We start from the raw sequence: 19,101 nt of genomic DNA, 5'->3' as shown, positions 1-19,101 counted from the left end.
GCCTTTAAGGCAGAGCAGGCTGTGATTCACAGGCAGGCAGCAGGATGTGAGGGTTTGTAAGCAGAAGTCAAGCAGAGAGAAACACAGAGACAAAAAGCAACAGGGAGATAAAGGCGTCTGATGAGCTCAAAATAGGGAAATAGCTTGAAGGCCAAGCAGGGCTGAAAGGCAGCAGGCAGACAGTGAGGAACTTGGATGTGGGCGATGGGGCATAAGCAATGTCTGATTGCTCCTGCTGTGGTATCCAGATGTCATTCAGCAGGTATCTTAGGCACAAGGGCCAGTGCCTTCCTCAGGGAAGGAAACTTGCCTCCTTGGGCCGTGTGTTATTCTGTAAGGTAGTGACAGCAGCTTTTTTACAAGGCTGCGTGGCAAAGTGCCTCTTATGCACAGCTTGCAGTGGGGCAGGAGAGCTGCAATCCCACAGTTTGCAGGGGTGAACTAAAGCAAAGAGAGGCCATGAGATTTATGCAGGGTCACAGAGTAGAAGCTTCGGCTCCAGACATGAGCAGGGACTGGATCAGGACACTTCAGATCCTCTGAGTGTTTGAAGGCAGATGGGGATGAAGAAAGTTGTGGCAGAAAGGGGCATCTTTGACACCTCTGTACATTCAAATCAGTCTTGGCATGGTTAAGACAAGCCTCGTCAGCTTCTTGCATCTCTACAACTCTGCTCATGAAAAGCAAAAGGATCAGTGTTTCCTGTATCAAGATTTCCTAGTTCTTACCTGCTGAAAGCCCATGTGTTTTGGAGGAAAGGCTGTGCTGTTACGTCTATTCACACCCCTGTAATGTATGGCAATAAACAGCCCAACCTGTGAATCCCCATGCTACAGCAATGGCCGATGTTTCAATATGCCCCATCTGTGCTCTGAGAGATCCAAGGACTATTTACAAAGGGTTTGTTAAAAAACACTTTGAAGTATGGGCTTACTAGCAGTAGGCTGAAATGTGATACCCACAAGCCTGGTAAAATCAGGGATTCATAAATCAGAATGCTGTCCCCCACTGCTTTCTACACTGCTCTGTTGTCATTTGTACATTGCACACTTGGATTTTTCCTTTCTTCCACACGCCATCTATCCCCCTGGCCCCAATTTGATAAAGGCATGTGAGGGTGCTGCTAAAAAATGAGCTTAGCGCTCTTCACTTCATAGCTGGAGGAACTGCTTTTGATTGAGAGCGGATCTTACCTCCAACCTGAACAAAGCAAACAACGTCAGAATAAATAAGCTGTCACTGGGGACAGCTGCAGAGTTTAAGACCCAGCAGGTGGCTTAATCCCTTATGTTTCAGGTATGTTCAATCCTCATTTTCACGCTGGATGAACAAACTTCTCTCTCTGGATTCAGCAGGAGCAGCAGGCAACGTGGGGAAGCATTCTTCCCCTGACCTACTTGCAGAGCCGAGCATCAACAGCTGCTTAACAAAAGAAAGAAGGAAATATCTCATTTGGAGCTGCTCGCTGAGGCTCTGCCTCATATTCCCAGAGATCTGCAAGGATAAAACCAGGCAAAGATTGCCTTGGGGTAAAAGAACTCTCTCTTCTGACGTTACTGAGAATATCTGCAGCAGTATCAGGTGCTCGAGATCATACCTTCTCTCTCATTCCCCCCTCTGTGTGAAGGAGACAGACCAAAATGCTTTGTTCCTCTGACTTGGAAGCTCTTGTATTTTTTGCATTTGACTTCATCTGCTTGGGATAAACCCGTTCCCTCTGTTGCTAATAACAGCCTCTAGCTTTCCAGGCACTGAGGAGTTGTATGCGTAAAATCAAATAGGAAAGGCCACGTAGGAAGTGCATTCCCTGGAGCAGTATTGCCAAGCAGCATACCACAAGCCTCTATTTTTGTTTCTTGTTAACAAGGTTAACAGCCTTGTTGTTCTGTTTTGTCCCATTCTTCTTCAGCTTTTACTTCATGGAAACATAAAACCTTGGCTTCACTTGTCTGGCAAAATCCCTGTCACTTACGCAGAGGGCGAGACGTTTGCAAAGCACATCCCTGGCTCGGAAATGCATCTCTGCAGGGCTGGCTGCACGCCCGCTTGAGTGGGAGCATTTTTTCCCTAAGCCTGTCTGCAGAGTTCCAGCAGGGCCTGCAGGCTGTGCTTTCGTGGCACTCGGGCCTCTTGCAGCCACGAAGGTGAAGGCATCTCGCCCTCTGCTGGGCGGAAGCACAGCAGCACAGAGGCCTCGCTCTGCATGCGACGATAAGAAATAACGATTGAAATGACTTGGCACAGTGCTAACAGAAGGAAAAAGAGCTGACTTCCTAAGCGACTGAAATTCACGCCGATGGATATCCTAGAGGTGGGGCATGTATGTGATTGTGTGTGGCCATGCTTTCTTCCTAATGATTCATAACCTTTTTTGTGCATTTGGGAACTTCACACCACACATTTTACTTTCACAGTTTTGTTTTGTTTTTCACTGGAGGTTTTTAAATAATGATCAGTACAGTACAAAGCTTAAAACATTACCAATGTTTTCAACAATACAAAGTCAGCAGATGGAAGGTGGGAAGGGGATGGTTAATATCTAACCCCCATACCCTTCTCTATTTCCCAGGGGGGAAAAAAAAAATACAAACTCTTTTTGTCCTTCTGTTTAGTAACAAACAGTGCTTAAAAATAATCTTGTCAGTAAAAAATGTAAATTGCAAGGCACATGAGGAACCCGTCCTTGCCCTGCTACACAAATCACCAGGCAAAAAATCCAAGTTTAAGGCGAGTTTAAGGTACCTCTCTCCATCCTCCCCCTTCTGCTCCACCACAGACCAGCAGATAACAAAGAGGCTGCCCCTGGTTCCTTCGGTATAAATCCCTGCAGGTAACAGCATAAGGCACATTGGGATGACTGCTCAGCTGACCTGTGCAGATCCAACTTGTGAGATCTGCTACAGTACCATCGTAGGGCCAGAGATTCTTGAGGGTGAGGGCCTTCAGGATCCAAAAAGTGCTTAACTCCCTGCCACCAGGACACCCAGCCCAGCCGTGCCTCCTCAAAGGAGCACCAGGATGGACGAAGCCGTGCTCCAAGCAGCGAGCCCAAAGGTGAAGACCCTGGCAGGCTCTCAGTTTAGCACAGCTGCGCTTTTACTGTCTCAGCAGCTCTGGTCTCCTCTAGATCAACAGCACAGTTCTCAGGAGGGCACTGGCAGCCACTTCCCAGGTCCTTTTCCTGAGGTGGAACAGAGTGCTCAGCATGTTGAGTTTGCTCAGGTAGGCAGCCGGGTGCGTAAGGCACAAGTCCTGGGGTGAAGGAACAAACCTCTTTGTTGGAGGCAGACGAGGAGGATGGAGACAGAGACAGGGGAAGCTCCAGTGTAGACAAGTCCCTTTGGACACCAGGGGTGCACCCTCACAGCAGCAGCAATTTGGGTGGCAGTTGCCTGCAAAATTGACCCATCATAGTAATGAGGAAGTCAGCTCCAGGTCTGAGTGCAGGGCCACGCGGGCACGTGAGTGGCTTCACTTGAGGGGTACCATGGGGATATGCAGAAACACCACTACTGTCACACCACAGTTGATTCAGAAGGAGAAGTTCCACTTCTGCTGTAGCACGGAGATGACATTTGACCAGAAATACCTCGGGAAATTAATGAAGGACCTCCTCCTACCCTGCTGTGAACTGGACAGCATTACTACAATCATCCTTCTTTAGCCAGGGGCTGGACATCACATATTTTAACAGCCTTAGAGAAGCAAACGCCCGGGTGACCCCTGTCTTTTGATACCAGTATTACTAAGTGATAACAGCACAGTCTGCTGTTAGCAGCAATGCCCACTCCCTCCGTTTTAGTTCAGAACAAAACCGTGGACCGGCCTGTAACTGGCTTATTCTCCATTATCTGCCACAAAGGCAAAGCAAATTTGGCTGTGAGAAGCAGCCTACCTGCTCCTACTGGAAGTCTTCTCCCAAACTGAGAGGAGACCCACGTGTGCAGGCAGCCCTGCTGCCCAAGTAAGCTGGCTGGATGTTAAAACCAGGAGAAAATCACTGACATTTTTTCAGTAGGGTTGCTTTTCTGCTGGTCCATCTCCCAGCCATTTTCTTGCTCCATAGTCAGATAAACCTCTGTGCAGAAGGTGCAGTGTGAGGAGGGGTAAGTCAATAAGCAGCGTAGGAAATGAAGTCATTACCAATTTCTGAGTGCTCCTAAGCTGGGCTAGATGTGAACAGGAAGCCCACAGTGAGGGGAAAGGATGGACTAGATGACTTCTCCAAATTTCTCCTGTGATTTCTTCTCTTGTGATCAAAAATTGCTCTCTTCATCCTTCAATTTATCAATTAGGCCAGAGTTTCAGGTTTGTGCACAAAACCTTTCTTTTTGTTGCAGCCAGGTACCTACTGATAGGTGAGTTTTCAGAGATGTTGTTGTCTGGCCCCCATGCTCCTCCAGCAGCACGGCATTACTTCCTTCAAGCTAATCTTGACCCAGCTAGGACGCTCTGTAGATAAAAAAGCCGAAGGCAAAACCTTTCTGGGTATTAAATCAGGCATGCATGCACATGCCCAAACATATCTCAATAATTAAAAACCAGATCAAGTGCAGAAATCAGTGCTTGCCTTGACAAATCATCTCCCCAACCCTAAAGTCTTCCTGCTCGACACCAGCAACCACCATTCATTTGCCTGTCCTTGGATTCAGAACTGTGGCTGGAATTGATCCCACATCTTTCTTGCTTTCAGTGAAGATTTATATATCGTGCTATAGATGTCATGACATTTGAGTATTCAGCTCTTCTGTAAGAATACAGCTGGAAGGACTCAGAGTTAACTGTAAAAAGCGAGAAGTACGTTGACCAGAAGGTATGTAGTCTGGAATCTATCTGTATGGGCTCAGAGCATCCAGTCCTGTAAGTGCTGCTAACTTCAGTGCCACAGTATGGCTCCATACCTCAAATATCCCTCCAGCAATTACAGAAGAGATTCATTTAGCTGAGGACACCATAAAACAACCCTTCCTGCTCTCTAGACAGCAGTGACTCACAGACACCAGTGTTCCTGACCACTATATTTGCTGCTCCACACAAGAACCTCCAAGTTCCAAGGACAAACCCTTTCCAAGGTTACAAAACACCTTAATTCTGTCAACCTGCTCCTTCCTTTTGCCATTCTACCTTCATCTAATGCCGATAAAAACATGCCTGATTCAAAGCCCCATAAGTCAGAGAAGAGCAACCTTGCAGATTCACGGCCATCTTTCCCACAAGGTCCACCAAGGATTGCTTGGCATCCTGAAAAGGACCGTTAAAAAGGGAATAAAGACTCCACATCCACTTCACTTTCATCCTCTTTTGGCCATGACCATTCCTAGGAGGCCCAGAGCCCAGCGGCTTTCCCATACCAGACAGATCACACCCAAGTAAGTTCTGTGCTGCATGGTCAGAATTGGAGGCCAGTCAGACTCCCATGGCAGATGATACAGGATCAGGCTTTGCAGGAATGTATGAACATGTCACGCAGGCAGAAAAAGAGGCACTTCTCTCTACAAATACAGTTCCCCTCCCACTGCCAGCATCTTGAATGCTGATCGCTGGTCGCAGGGGAGCTCAACCTCTACTACTGCTACAGAGAAAAGCTAAGAAAATCAGCTCCAACCCGTTCCAGGGCCAAGTCCTCAAGGGCAAGTAAGCACTTAAAATGGAAGGCAGGAGCCTCTGAAGAGCTGGGACAGCCTGCTTGGGCTTTGCTAAGCAGTTTCACCACAGATGGTGCAACTGTGCAGAAAGAAAAGATACAGATGACCCAACATCCCCAACCAGGGGGTGCTGGGCCACAGCAGCACCTGGCAGACGTGGGGGCCAGGTTCAGTTCCAGTTGATTTGAGAGGACTCTAGGTCAAGTCTTGGTCTGCAAGCATGCTTTGCTGATGTCACCTCAGCAACCTGCTGCTGAGATACTTCAAGGGGTCATAGATAAAATCTGATGTAGCTGAGCTGGAGCTGGGAAAGGATTAGTCCAGCCACTGTTACACACGCCCTTGCGAATGAACCCTAGAAATGAAATCTTACAACTGCTTTTGATGTTAGCAAGTCTCTCCTTGGCCAGCAGAAATGGCAAAACCCAAAGATGTCAACATGTCCACTCAGAAATGGCAAAACCCAAAGATGTCAACATGTCCACTCGGAGGCCTCATGGTGGGTTTTCCCTGTGCTGTGTGCCCTAGAAAACCCTTCTGCAGTTGCACAGCCCTCTGGCTACCATCCTTCACGTTCGGTGAGGTATCTCCCACAGGTTCACTAGAGAGAACAAAGAACCTATGCCTATTCCAGTACCTTGGTTAAGTGACTTTTGTGGCTTAAAACACCCCATGTCCCCCTGCATGGCAGAAGGCAGCTCCTGCTGTGAAAATGCACCCAGCATGAAGCGTCCAGCCCTCCACCCCAGTCCAAGGTCCAGGTTAGTCACAGTGTGTTAGGCAAATAAGCCAGTTATGCCTCTAAGATGCTATGCCCCTTATTATTTTTTTCCTTTTTGGGTGGTGGCCCATCACCTTCACGATTCTCAGGAGTCCTTTTTAGCTAGGATGGCCTTGATCCTGCATCGCAGGATGTAAGCTGTGATGGCACTGCAGGCCACCAAGCCGAAAAAAGAGACGCAGGAGAGATAGATGGAAAAAGGCCCGTGTCTTTTGAGGAAGATCTCCTGCCTGTTCTTGTAATCCAAACAAATGGCCTCCAGCTGCGATAGGGTGCAGATAGCCAGGAAGGCGTGGAAGATCTGGTGGGCATGGCCAACGATATCACAGGAGCCAGGGAAGTACTTCTCAGGAACCGGGCAGGAGAAGAAATAAGCACTGATAAGGAAAAACAGTATCTGGTACGTGTGGTACCAAGCAGCATCTTCCTGACAGCCCCCCAGGTGACACACGACCACCCGGTGAGCGACAGGACTGATATCCAAGATGAAGGCCAGCCCGGCTGGGATCACCTGGCACATTTTCCTCATGATGGGGTAAGGCCGTCGGTACCGGTATTTGGCGTAGCAGCATCCAGCACACGACAGCCAGCCACAGAAAGCAGCTGCCGGGAGGAAGAAAAGCCAGAATTTGTCATACCACGCCTGGTCGGAGCTGTAGTAGAAGTGGGCCAGGGCACTACCGTACTGGTAGGTGCTGACCCCGACGTAGTCCACGAAGTAGAAAGTGTAGTGGTACAGCTCTGACTTGGACTGCAGCAGGTGGGCCAGGAGGCTGCAGGTCAGGTAGGTGACAGAGGAGAGGACAAAGATGAGCAGAGGCAGAGACCAAGCATCCAGGGGTAGCTGCTCGCCTTCCACAAATGCTTTGAACCTCAGCAGCACGGCCAGCGCCGCCAGGAGATGAGTCCAGACGTTGACCACCTCGTTGTGCTTCTGGAAGAGGCTGAGGAAGTAATACCTCCAGTCCTGCCCAGTGGGACGGTACCCGGCGTGGATGTACGGCTCACGGAAGAGCTGTGGCACCTCTCCCTGTGGGACGGTGCACGGCATCTTGGGGAAGCCATCCTCCAGCAGGCGGGGAAGGCGGCTGAGCTGCGGCCCGCTGAGGGACAGCGTGCTGAGGCGCTCCAGGATGGCCGTCATCATGGGGGGACGTCGTCCTCGTGCCCTGCAGGAAGGAGAGAGGGAGGAAATGTTAATGGGAAGGCATTGGGAGAAGAGCGTGGCAGTGCCGCTGGGTGAGACACAGCACGGTGCAAATACCAGGGAGAATTTATCCGCAGAAAGAAGGGGGATGCACAGGAACGGGCTGCCCGGGGAGGTGGGGGGGTCACCGTCCCTGGGGGTGTTCAGGAACCGTGGAGATGTGAGGAACACGGCCTGTGAGCGTGGTGGGGTGGGCTGCAGTTGGACTCGGGGATCGCAGATCGCTTTTCCAAACGTCACGATTCTGTGGTGATATCAAGATGCAGGCCCTGCCTGGAGAGGCAAAGCAAAGGGCTTTTCTGGACTAGGCAGACCTGAATTCAGCACACAGGAGGATGTCTCTGTGGTTCGGCCTAGATTAGATAGAAACAGAAACATGACATCCTGCACTTAGTCCCCACCTCCTTGGCAGTCTCATGGGGCATGTTTAGGGCTAGCTGCCAATAAAGGGGGGCAAGAAGCAGTTAGGGGAGATTTTACAGAGGAAATCTCAGGAGAGATTTAGACTGCATTTAAGGAGGTTTTTTTTACAATAAAAGTAGTGAAGCACTGGAACACAGTGCTGGGTGCCCCATCCCCGCAGGCACCCAAGGTCAGGCTGGACAGGGCTCTGAGCACCCGATGGAGCTGTAGGCGTCCCTGTTCATTGCAGGGAGTGGGACCATATGGCCTTTAAATGCCCCTTCCAACTCACATGATTCTCAAGCACCTGTGGAGGGGGTTTTTCACCCTTTCAGCCAGAACAAACCACTCAGGGACAAAACAAGGACATAACGATTCATCTAAGGGTAACTTGCTTTTCTTTAAGTGGATTTGCAACCAAATCCTGAAGGCTACAAATAAGGCTGGCTTTCCTGCCACATAATTTGCAGATGGGGTGCATGCCCAGGGCTGCAGCAATCAGTTGGGCAGAGGGGAGGGAATTCCACAGCCCTCATTCCCCCCTATGGAAGAGGCAGCAGGACAGGAGATGACAGTGAAATGAGAGGAGCTGGGCTAGATAACCTCACATTGCCGACTTCACCCCTAATCACCTGTTTCCATTCCACCCAAGAAGCTTCTCTTCCCTGCTGGCATTTACAGTACATTTAAAAAAAAAAAAGGAAGAAAAAAGAACTCATCACACACGACTGTGCTTAGACTGAATCTGCTGCTGATGAAGCAGGCTCTGTACTCGTGTCCAGCCAACACTGCATATTTGCAGGACTGGGGCTGGACTCCTAAGCTCATTTATACACCCAAGTGCATAGAGACGACCAGAAAGTAAGTAAATGTTAATGAGTATTTTGCATGAGCGTGGGAAATGCTTTATTTTTCTTTTGTAGCATCTGCTGTGAGAGGCAGAGGACTGCTCTGAGCAGATACACACCAGGAGGCCCTCAGCAAGCTGGGGACACCGTATGATGTTAAAAACCAAGAGGAAGTGAAAGCAGAGATGGGAGCTGACGAACAGTCCCAGGGTGAGATAGCACAAAGAGCCAAGCCTGAGCAGACTCTGCACTGGCTTGCAAGGTCCCACTTCCCCTCACAACTCAAAGCTTCTGATAACAGACAAAACATTTTCACTTTACTTCCTTGTTCTAGCAGATAGGAACTGTCACAGCTGACATATTGCATTTTCCAGCCAGTTCTTTCTCCTTGTGCTTTCAAGGCTTTCTTCGTTAGCATCTCTCAAGCCTGTTTGGATTTTTTTTCCTTCTTTGCCACATAGAAAGTGGCTGCTGCGTCTGCTGGAGCCACCCTACAAGAGTTGGAAGGAAAGGTGGTTCCTAAAATGGAGTGTCACAGCTAAAATAGGGTCACAGCTGTGCCAAGCTGAAGGCAGAGCCCTCACTGAGGGTCTGACATGGGCAGATTCCCTTTATTCCTGTCCTGAGGGGGCAGACCCATGATGGAACATGTGCTTATTCAGCAGCTTGTGTATTCCTAGGGGATACGTGCCAACATTTGGGAAGGCAGATTTGAACTCTGAGGGGATGGTGTGAAAAATGGACAATACTCCCCAGTTCCAATGAAGGCACACTCATTTGATACAGTCTGTTCCGACTCCTTATTGCTGATAGAGAAAGAAAAAACTCATTCATTCAATTTAATCTAGACCTCAGCTTCAGGATAAAGCAGAGCCCAGGCAAGGAGAGCAGCTCTGCCTATGCAGATTGCAATACTCCCCCTCTGTTGCCCTATCTGAATGCTGTTCTAGCTTCAAGTACAACAGCACAAGACTATATGGGCAGCTGTGGGGAAAGCTATCTCCATCCTAGGCAGAGCCAACACGCAGATTAATGGTTGGACTGGACCATCTTGAAAGTCTTTTCTAACCTCAGTGATCCTGTATCTCCTGTGGATGAGCTGGACAGGACTTGAGGCTGAGCACAGTGTGGTGGGAAGGGCAGGAAGGTTTTATGCACGTTCTACTGAGATGATGTTTGACTTTCTGGTCCAGGTGCAAAGAGGCTACATGAAGCCTGTGTGTATTCACATCCCCAGGCAGGCTCTGCAGAACTCCCCATGAACTGGTGGTGTCCCTCCAGCACAGGCAGTTTTGAGCTACGGAAAGCAGCTTCTCAGGGTTTTGAGCACGATCCCATGACCCAACCGTGACGATCCATTTTGCAGCAGCATGCCTGCTTCAAGGACAGGTTCTCTGGGGTCAGCATGCATCATGTAGAGCCCCAACCCATTGCCAGTGCACCACCAGGCTGCCCTGGTACTGCAGCAGCTGATTGCCTCTATTTGCCTAGGCATCTGCTGCCTCCACATGATGCGGAAGGGTGCGAGTATGGACTCTGAAACGCTTTGGGCATCCTAAACTCATCTACCTGTCTGTCCACCTGCTCCCATGCGTTATCTGCCTCTCACCATTTGCTCTGATGGGACCCAAGCAAGAGGGCTTACCATAGAACTGTCCAAATTGGAAGAGACCTTTCAGGAAGGGACCTCTAGGCCCACTCCCTGTGCTGAGCAGGGATATCCACAGCTCCAGCAGTGCTCACAGCCCATCCAGTCTGACCGTGGCTGTCTGCAGGGATGGGGCACCACTGCCTCTCTGTGCAACCTGTGCTCCTGCCTTACAACTCTTATGGCAAAGAAACTTTTTCCAATTTAAACTTCCCCTCTTTTAGTCTGAACCATTTCCCACTGTCCTATCACCTAACTTCCAGCATTTGCTTTGATATAACCCAAGCATAGTGGCTTGAACTCCATCACCCAGCATCCCTTTAACTAAGCATGGTCCAAGGATCTGGGTTTCCTGCAGGGGGTTCAGTGCTACATCTTCACCTCAACTCAGCACAATGCTGCAGAACCCTCCAGGAAGGTGCATAAGCACCAAAACTGGTGCTCATGGTGACAAGGTGCAGGGAGAAAGGGCTCCCAGAGCTCCCCAAAAGATGGAGGAGACAAACACTCCTGCTGACACCGGGACATCAGAAACTGAAAAAGCTGGACAAAGCCTGGATTGCACAAGCAAAGAGCAGGGTGCAAGGATGCAGATGGGTGCAAGGGGCACGGTGTGATTTCCACTGCCCCTGGCATGCCTGCTTTGCATGCTGATGAGCATATGAAAGGGACAGCAGCATCTGTACCAGGCACAGGCTGGCTCTGGCTTGCACACCAGGATTTTGCCATGGTCTCATCTTGGATACAGCAAGCATCGCCCTTGAGCAGTTCTAGGGGAAGGCTGGGAACTGAGTGCAGAGATTCTTCCTGGCTGGGAAACGCCAGGTTTTACAGTGAAGAAGGAGGGGCAGACATTTCTTCAAGCTAACAGAACGGAATCACAAGAAACACATGCGGTGCTCAGACAAACAGTGAGTAAATCAGGAATCCAGCAGGCTTATTTTAAACCAAACTTGTGACACCGAGAAGCGAGAACAAGTTGGCAATTTGCAGCCATCATGTGATGGACAGAGCAACGAGCAATTAAAGAAAAGGGAGCGAGAAGGGGAATAACAACAAGAAAATAAGAGAGAGGAACCCCAAGGTCGGCACTGGCTGTTTTGCCTTCACAGAGCCCCTATTCTTTCCCTCCCGCGGGGGTGTCGGAGCAGCTGAAAGCCACATTCATCAGCAGGGCGCCTCGCTGCCATCCCCTCCTCACCCCCATCTCCGGGGGATTCACTTATTTTGGCTGCTCCCAATTAAAAGCAACCAAGTATCGTTTGTTCAGGGACGGAGCTGCCAGGAGGGGGTGAGCGGTGCCCAGGGGGGATCATTGCAGCCACAATACGAAGCGCGGCCCAGAGGAGGAACGATCCCGTTCCAATTTTGCTCTCCCTTTCTTCCAAAGTAATTGGAAACTCGAGCTTTTTCCCAGCTCTTTTGCTTTTGGTCACAGTCTAATGGAAGGGTTTGAATGAGAAGATTTCCTGCAGGGTACGGCTGATTTTCCCACCAGCCCGGCCTCGGTGTTAACTCTGTAAGTCAGCCTGCTCCATGTATTGGCTTGCAGGATGCTGCGTGGGCATCAGGCATTGACACACACACATCTGCTTCCAGACAGGCAGCAATGCCTGGGAAACAAAGCAGAGGGGTCCAGAGAGTCCTGGGGAAGTCTTTAACAGATGCACTGCATTTATAAAGAAAAGCAGTTGTGTACGGTGTGGAAGTAACAACAAATTCCTCAATTCCACTCATCTGAGAGCTGTGCAAAAGTCCATCGGCTGCACCACAGGTTGCTGCCTTGGAAACACAGCTGAGAAATGGAGATCCTAGAATGGCTCATAGCAGCAATTCTGCATCCTCTCAGCACTGCCAGAAAAATGGAGGTCCTCCAAGTGCTCAGATGTTCTGTGAATTGGGTTTCCACCTCCCAGTATTAAAGAAGAATACAAATCACAGAATCATGGAACCATAGAAAATCCTCATCTGCCTGAAGAGAGCTAGGTATTGTGCTCCTGATGTGCTGCTGTACCACACCAGGCCATGCTGGGACTGCAGCACAGAACATTACACTGAATATTTTATTTTCCTTGACACGTTTGTGTGCCCGGTTACATCCACATCAGCCCAATAGCTGTGTTATGAGTACTCAGCCAACAGGGACTCTGTGTGGGTCGGGATGCTTCGGAAAGAAACTGGTGATATAGAATCATAGAAGAATAGAATCATCAATATAGATCAATATAGATAGACATAGAATCATCAATGGAAGATACCTTCAAGATAATCAAGTCGTAGAATCACAGGGTGGTTTGGGTTGGCAAGGACATAAAGCCCTGCCGTGGGCAGGGACACCTCCCACAGCCCAGGCTGCCCACAGCCCCGTGCATGGCCTTGGGCACGGCAGGGATGAGCACCCACAGCTCTCTGGGCAGCAGTGCCACTGCCTTGCCTTCCTCATTGTGAAGCATTACTTTCTTACACCCAATCTATTTCTCCCCTCTTTTAGTTTAAGGCCATTACCTCTGGTCCCACCACTACACTTTCTGACAGAGTCCTTTCCACCTTCCCTGGAGGCCCCTTGAGGCATTGGAAGGCCACAATGAGAACTCCTCAAAGACTTCTCCAGACTGAATACACCCAGGTCTCAGCCTGTCCCCATAGGAAAGGTGCTCTACCCTCTGAGCATCTTCACGTCCTCCTCTGAATGCGCTCCAACAGCTCCATGTCCTTGTGCTGGGGCCCAGTGCTGTACGCAGTGCTTCAGCTTGGATCTCACAAGGCCCCACCACCAAGTCCAACCATCAGCCTTACCTACTGAACCCCGTCACTAAACCATGTCTCTTAGTGATGTTACGGTGCAGTCACCGTCCCTGGAGGTGCTCCAACTGTGGACACGTGGGTATGGCCAGCAGGCATGGTGGGGATGGGCTGACAGTTGACTTAGGGCTCTTAGAGATCCTCAACCTTAATGATTCTATCATTCACTGGAGACCTTGAAAGGGGAAGCTGGAAAGTAATCTGAATTCTACTAAGAAGCAAAGTAACCTAATGAAAATTTCACAGCGCATAGCCCAAATTCTACCTTTCTGTATATACTCACGGCACAGAGCTGAAGCAGGGTTTGTCCAAGTTTGTGTTCAATGGAACATTAATGCCTGATGATGACAGGACAGCATCCATTGAGGACGGTAGGAGATGGCAGGGTTCCCTTGCTGCTGGTGGTGGCATCTCCCCTGCAATTTCTGGTCAGAAAGCAGCTGGGCTGGCTGCCAGTTGAGCTGTGCGGAGCCATGAGTGCCCCTCAATGTGAGCTCAGCACTGCCTGCACCTCGGGCTGGATCCAGGAGATGGGAGCAGCAGGGACAGCAGCGTGAGCATTGAGCTCAGTAGGGATGGAGCAACAAGCTCTGCAGCAAAGTTTTGGGGACACAGCACCCTGCAAGGTCCTGAGGTATGCTGGGTACCCAACGTTAGGAAACCAAAGACTTGCATGTGGGATTTATTATTGAACCCAGATGTCACGTGCAAGGGCTGGAAGGGGCCTCTGGAGATCATCTAGCCCAAACCCCCACCAAAGCACTTCCCTACAGTTGGTTACACAGGAAAGCATCCAGGTTGGTTATGAATATGTCCAGAGAAGGAGACTCCACCACCTCTCTGTGCAGCCTGTGCCAGTGCTCCATCACCCACAAAGGAAAGCTGTTTTTCTACATGTTTGTATGGAGCTCCCTATTGTCCCAGTTTGTGCCCACTGTCCTTTGTTCTCTCACTGGGCACCACTGAAAAGAGCCTGGCCCCACGCACTTGACTCCCACACTTGAGATATTGATAAGCATTGATAAGATCCCTCCTCCAGACTGAACAGCCCCAGGGCTCTCAACTTTTCCTCATACAGGAGATGCTCCAACCCCCTCCACTGGACTCTCTCCAGCAGTTCCCTGTCTGTCTTGAGCTGAGGAGGCCAGAACTGGACATAGTGCTCCAGATGTGGCCTCCCCAGAGCAGAGCAGAGGGGAGGATCACCTCCCTTGCCCTGCTGGCCGTGCTGTGTGCAATGCACCTCAGCAAACCACTGGCCTTCCTGGCCACCAGGGCACACTGCAGGCTCACGGCCAACCAAGACACTGAGATTCTTCTCCTGGAGATCAGCCCTAACCTGTACTGATGTCTGCAAGTCAACTCGCCCTTGCTGAACCCCACCAGGTTCCTCTCTGTCAACTCTCAGCCTGCCCACATCTCTCTGAATGGCAGCACGGCCTCCTGCTGCGTCAGCCGTTCCTCCGAGCTCTGTATCATCAGCACCATTGCTGAGGTTGCATTCTATCCCTCCATCCAGGTCATTGATGAAGATATCGAATGAGACCAGACCCACAGGTTTTTCTTCTGACCTCACCACACCTTTGTTCTTTGCCCTTTCTACATTTGCTCACCAGTTTCTCCCCCCCACCCACACACACACAAAGCTTTCAGGTAGGTGTGAGACACCAGGGAGCAGCCTGCACCCACCAGGTGGAGCACCCTGACCTATGGAAACAAGAGCAAAGCACACTCCCCATCAGTCACCTGTGCATGCCACCTTGTTTGCACACTCCCAGCAGAGTTTTGTTGCAGCTACCCGCATTTGATTTGGGAAACTCCACCTTGCTTTGGAGCAAACAGGGTTTAGGCATGCAGGCAGCTGTACCCTGCCAGCGAGCTGTCATTCAGTCATGCAGTGATGGAGTGGGGTGGCTGACCTGACCCGCTTCGCACGCCAGCACTGGATTGAGCTGAATGGTGCCACAGAAATGCCCATTTTTTCTCCCCACAGGCTGAAAAGGGGATTTGGATTTGTTTCAACAGCATTTTGCTTTCACAACCTCCATCTCCTCCTGCCACGTCTGTGCAGCATCCTTCCCTCCCATCGCTGTGCACACAGCATCCCTGGGGCCTCTTTGCCCCAAAAGCATTGCTAGAAGATGTCTCAGAGCCTCCAGGCTGAGACTGCTCAGCTTTACTACAAAAAAGCCATCACCCACCGAAGTGCCTGATGCTCAAAAACATTTTGAAGGCTGCAGATTTTCGAGCTTGGCTCATCAGGAAAAAATGCCCATCCATCACGTGCGGCACCGCCGCTGCTGCGAGCAGGGAGACGGGGAGGGAGGCAGCAAGCAGAGCCTGCAGCTGTGTGCCAGCCCTGTGAGCTGCCCTCCTCCCTTCACTCCAAGTCCTTCTCCCCGTCCTCCGAGGTGAGCAGAGCTGCCCTTCAGCTGCACACAAAGCCCCCAGCAATGGCAAGTGACGATGGCTGATTTCCCCCTGCAAACGTGGGATGCTAGGGATTTGCTAGGGGAAAATTAAAGCATAAACGCCTGGGGGACATAAGGTACGGCCACCAGCTTGCAGATCTCATATGCAGCCCCATAAATCACGGCTCCTAGCAGCCTTCCAGGGCAACGCGCTCTTTCTGTGCTCTGGGTTTGCTGCACAGAGGGACACAAGCATCTCCTTGGCTCCAGGCACAGCTTCGATGTAAATACATGCAAGCAGCAACGCCTGCAGAACGGCGATTCCCTCTGGCCAGGGCCGTTAAACAACACCTTTGCAGGAGGAAATGTGCAAAGGAGTGCGGTTGGGCTCAGCAGGGCCGTGCTTCTAGGAATTGTTTGTGATACCTGCACCCCTCCGAGCTGAGCTGAGAGCTGGAGCGGGGCGCTTGGCAGCTCGCCGTCCCCTCCCTGCCCCAGCAGCGAGCACAAACAGCCCCGCAGCCCGCATTCCTCTCCCGCAGGGCATCCAAATGTCCTTTCTCATGACCTTTCCATGACTGCAGCATCGCGGCGGCGCCCACGTCCCCATCCTCAGCCCTTCGGGTCGCTGGCCATGCAGTGATCTCCCAGCTAAGCGCCCCTCCGGCATGGAGGGGTACCTCATAGAATGGTTTGAGTTGGAAGGGACCTTTAAAGGCCATCTGTCCCACTCCGTGCACTGAGCAGGGACACCCACAGCTCCACCAGTGCTCACAGCCCATCCAGCCTGACCTTGGCTGTCTGCAGGGACGGGGCACCACCGCCTCTCTGTGCAACCTGTGTCAGCACTTCGGTGAACTCGTTTCCCAGCCCCGATCATCCCACAGCACCCAACAACCGAGCCACATCTCCATTCTACGGTGCAGAATAAAGGCACCTGCAATCTCCCCGCAGAAGCGAGATGCTCACCTAAGAAAAACCCAACAGCAACCCTCAGCAGACAGCCCGGGGAAGCCAAACCCCTAAAACCATCACCGCGGAACCTGAAGCCGTTCTCCTCCCTCTCCTTTCGCCCCACGTTCGCCACGAAGCCGGCTGTCCCCGCTGTCCCCGCTGTCCCCGCACTCACCGCACCGCACCGCACCGCCGTGTCCCGCGGCCGCCGCCTCCGGGCACCGCGCGCATGCGCACAGCCCCGCCCCGAGCTGTCCTCGCCGGCCGGGAAGCGCGGCGGAACGCGATGCGGCGACAGACGCGAGTTGTGTGTCCGTGCTCCTGTGGGTGCCGCTTCGAGGGTATCGCTTTGTTTGCTTACCCCGTGACGTGTCAGCTGTGCTCCCAGCTGCACTGAGCTGAAAGCTTGGGGTACTTTACACCCTGAAATGAATCACTCGCTTCCCTCCCTCGTGGACAAACCCCAGGCGTGGTTCTGTTTGCTCTGGAGATTGCTCCCAGCAGGTTCCGACTCAGCTGGGCCAGGTTGAATTCACCCTGTCTGGTCCCCATCCTCAAACAGGTGTCTGCAAGGGGGTAAAATGGATGGGAACCTCTGATTTTGGGGGTGGGAGATGCTGTTCACCAAAATGGTTTGAGTTGGAAGGGACCCTTCAAAGCCATCTGTCCCAGCCAGCAGGGACACCCACAGCTCCATCAGTGCTCATCCAGCCCGACCTTGGCTGTCTGCAGGGATGGGGCACCGCCGCCTCTCTGTGCAACCTTTGCCAGTTCATCACCACCCTTATTGCAAACAACTTCTTCCTTATATCCAGTCTCAATCTTGCCCTTTTCATTTGAAACCGTTCCCCCTTTTTCCGTCACAGCAGACCCTGCTGAAGAGTCTGTCCCCTTCTTTCTTACACCCCTCCATTACATACTGACAGGCTGCTCTCAGGTCTCCCTGCAGCCTTCCCCTCTCCAGGCTGCACAGCCCCAGCTCTCTCAGCCTGTGCTCATAGGAGAGCTGTTCCATTTTTGGGGCCCCTTTCTGGATGCTCTCCAACAGGTCCACATCTCTCCTGTACTGAGGACTCCCCATCTGGATGTTCGGTCACCAACCAGCCAAAGGGAAGCACTGAACACAGTGGATTTTACCACCTTCCGCAGTTTCTATCAGCACGGACCACAGTGCACAACTTTGGACTCAGGGCTTTTCTGCCTTGTGGAGGCAAGCATACACCGTCATATGCATACACAGTCAGATGAGAATTACTAATGTGCTTTCCTCACATTGCCACACATGCAACTTCCCAAGCCAGGCAGCCACTTCTCTAAGCAAGGACTGAGTTTACAAACAGGAGGGGGAACGGCTGTTCACAAGGGTGGATAGCGATAGGACAAGGGGGAATAGTTTAAAACTGAGACAGGGCAGGTTTAGGTTGGATATGAGGAGGAAGTTTTTCCCCCAGAGGGTGGTGAGGCACTGGCACAGGTTGCCCAAGGAGGCTGTGGATGCCCCATCCCTGCAGGCATTCAAGGCCAGGCTGGATGTGGCTCTGGGCAGCCTGGGCTGCTGGTTGGTGACCTGCACACAGCAGGGGTTGGAACTGGATGAGCACTGTGTGCCTTTTCAACCCAGGTCGTTCTGTGATTCTATGCTTGGGTCTTGTGGCTGAGGGCTGGGGTCACTCTCAATAAGTGGGATCCCATCCCTGGTGGGTGCAGAACGACAGTGCTTGGTGTGCAGATGGGTGATTTCCAGACTTGTAGCAGGGAAGAAAATGAGGAATAAAAGGATCCAGCTGTCACTGCCTTTAGTAACAACCAGAACTCATGATAACAGATGAGCAGACAGAAATAGCAACGTGAAAGCTCCGGGGATCTATATTTGGGCTATTCTGACCTCCCTGGAAATGCAGTATTTATTATTCATTGCTCTACTTTGCTTTTGCACAACAGGAGAAGGGAGCAATTCAGCTGCAGCATCCTGGAGTCACTGGGGGAGCTGAGCATTGAATTCAGGATACCAGGAAGACTTCATCAGCTGTGTAAACACGGAGCTGCACCCACTTGCACACACCAGGCTTTCTGCTCTGGGAAGCAGAAGGTGGCTACGAAGCATCCCAACATACTGAAGGTCAGAGCCTTAACTTTTTACTTCCTTGCCGTGCTCTCCTGGTGAGATACAAGCAGCTCTCAGTGCACTGAAGTAAAGAAATCCTATTAAGATGCACTGATAGTTGTTTTCTGTGGTTTGCTTCCCAGGCATAAACAAAAAAGAAAAGGAAAAAAAAAAAAGCCAGCTTAAAGATTTACAGAGCGCGTGGGAATAATAAATACTTGAAGAAAATGAGATCAGAACTACCTGAGATGATGCAGATTTGAGTGGGTGACATTTCCTAGGGGGGATGGTTTTAAAGT

General features: G+C 51.1%; 1 protein-coding gene across 4 annotated transcripts; it reads right to left on the bottom strand.

The window, feature by feature from the left end:
- Positions 1 to 2,400: 2,400 nt before the first annotated feature.
- Positions 2,401 to 16,896, bottom strand: PAQR8 (progestin and adipoQ receptor family member 8). Of its 4 annotated transcripts, none has more exons than XM_052693203.1 (3): positions 16,879 to 16,896; positions 6,085 to 7,595; positions 2,401 to 6,046 (listed from the first exon to the last, which is right to left on the bottom strand). In XM_052693203.1, exon 2 carries the CDS (start codon positions 7,571 to 7,573, stop codon positions 6,512 to 6,514), a length of 1,062 nt encoding a protein of 353 aa, XP_052549163.1. In that variant the 5' UTR covers positions 7,574 to 7,595; positions 16,879 to 16,896; the 3' UTR covers positions 2,401 to 6,046; positions 6,085 to 6,511. The 4 variants fall into 4 exon arrangements, with proteins under 4 accessions (XP_052549163.1, XP_052549140.1, XP_052549145.1 ...); XM_052693180.1 differs by having other exon boundaries at positions 16,874 to 16,893; XM_052693185.1 differs by lacking the exon at positions 16,879 to 16,896 and adding an exon at positions 16,714 to 16,839.
- Between the last annotated feature and the right edge of the window lie 2,205 nt (positions 16,897 to 19,101).

Source organism: Tympanuchus pallidicinctus, unplaced genomic scaffold (assembly GCF_026119805.1).
Source record: "Tympanuchus pallidicinctus isolate F22 unplaced genomic scaffold, pur_lepc_1.0 scaffold1, whole genome shotgun sequence".
NCBI lineage: Eukaryota > Metazoa > Chordata > Aves > Galliformes > Phasianidae > Tympanuchus > Tympanuchus pallidicinctus.
This window is presented reverse-complemented; position numbering and strand designations above follow the sequence as displayed.

Bases quoted from the DNA above. Each gene is read 5' to 3' on its own strand.
- PAQR8 (XM_052693203.1), bottom strand. From the start codon at position 7,573: ATGATGACGGCCATCCTGGAGCGCCTCAGCACGCTGTCCCTCAGCGGG.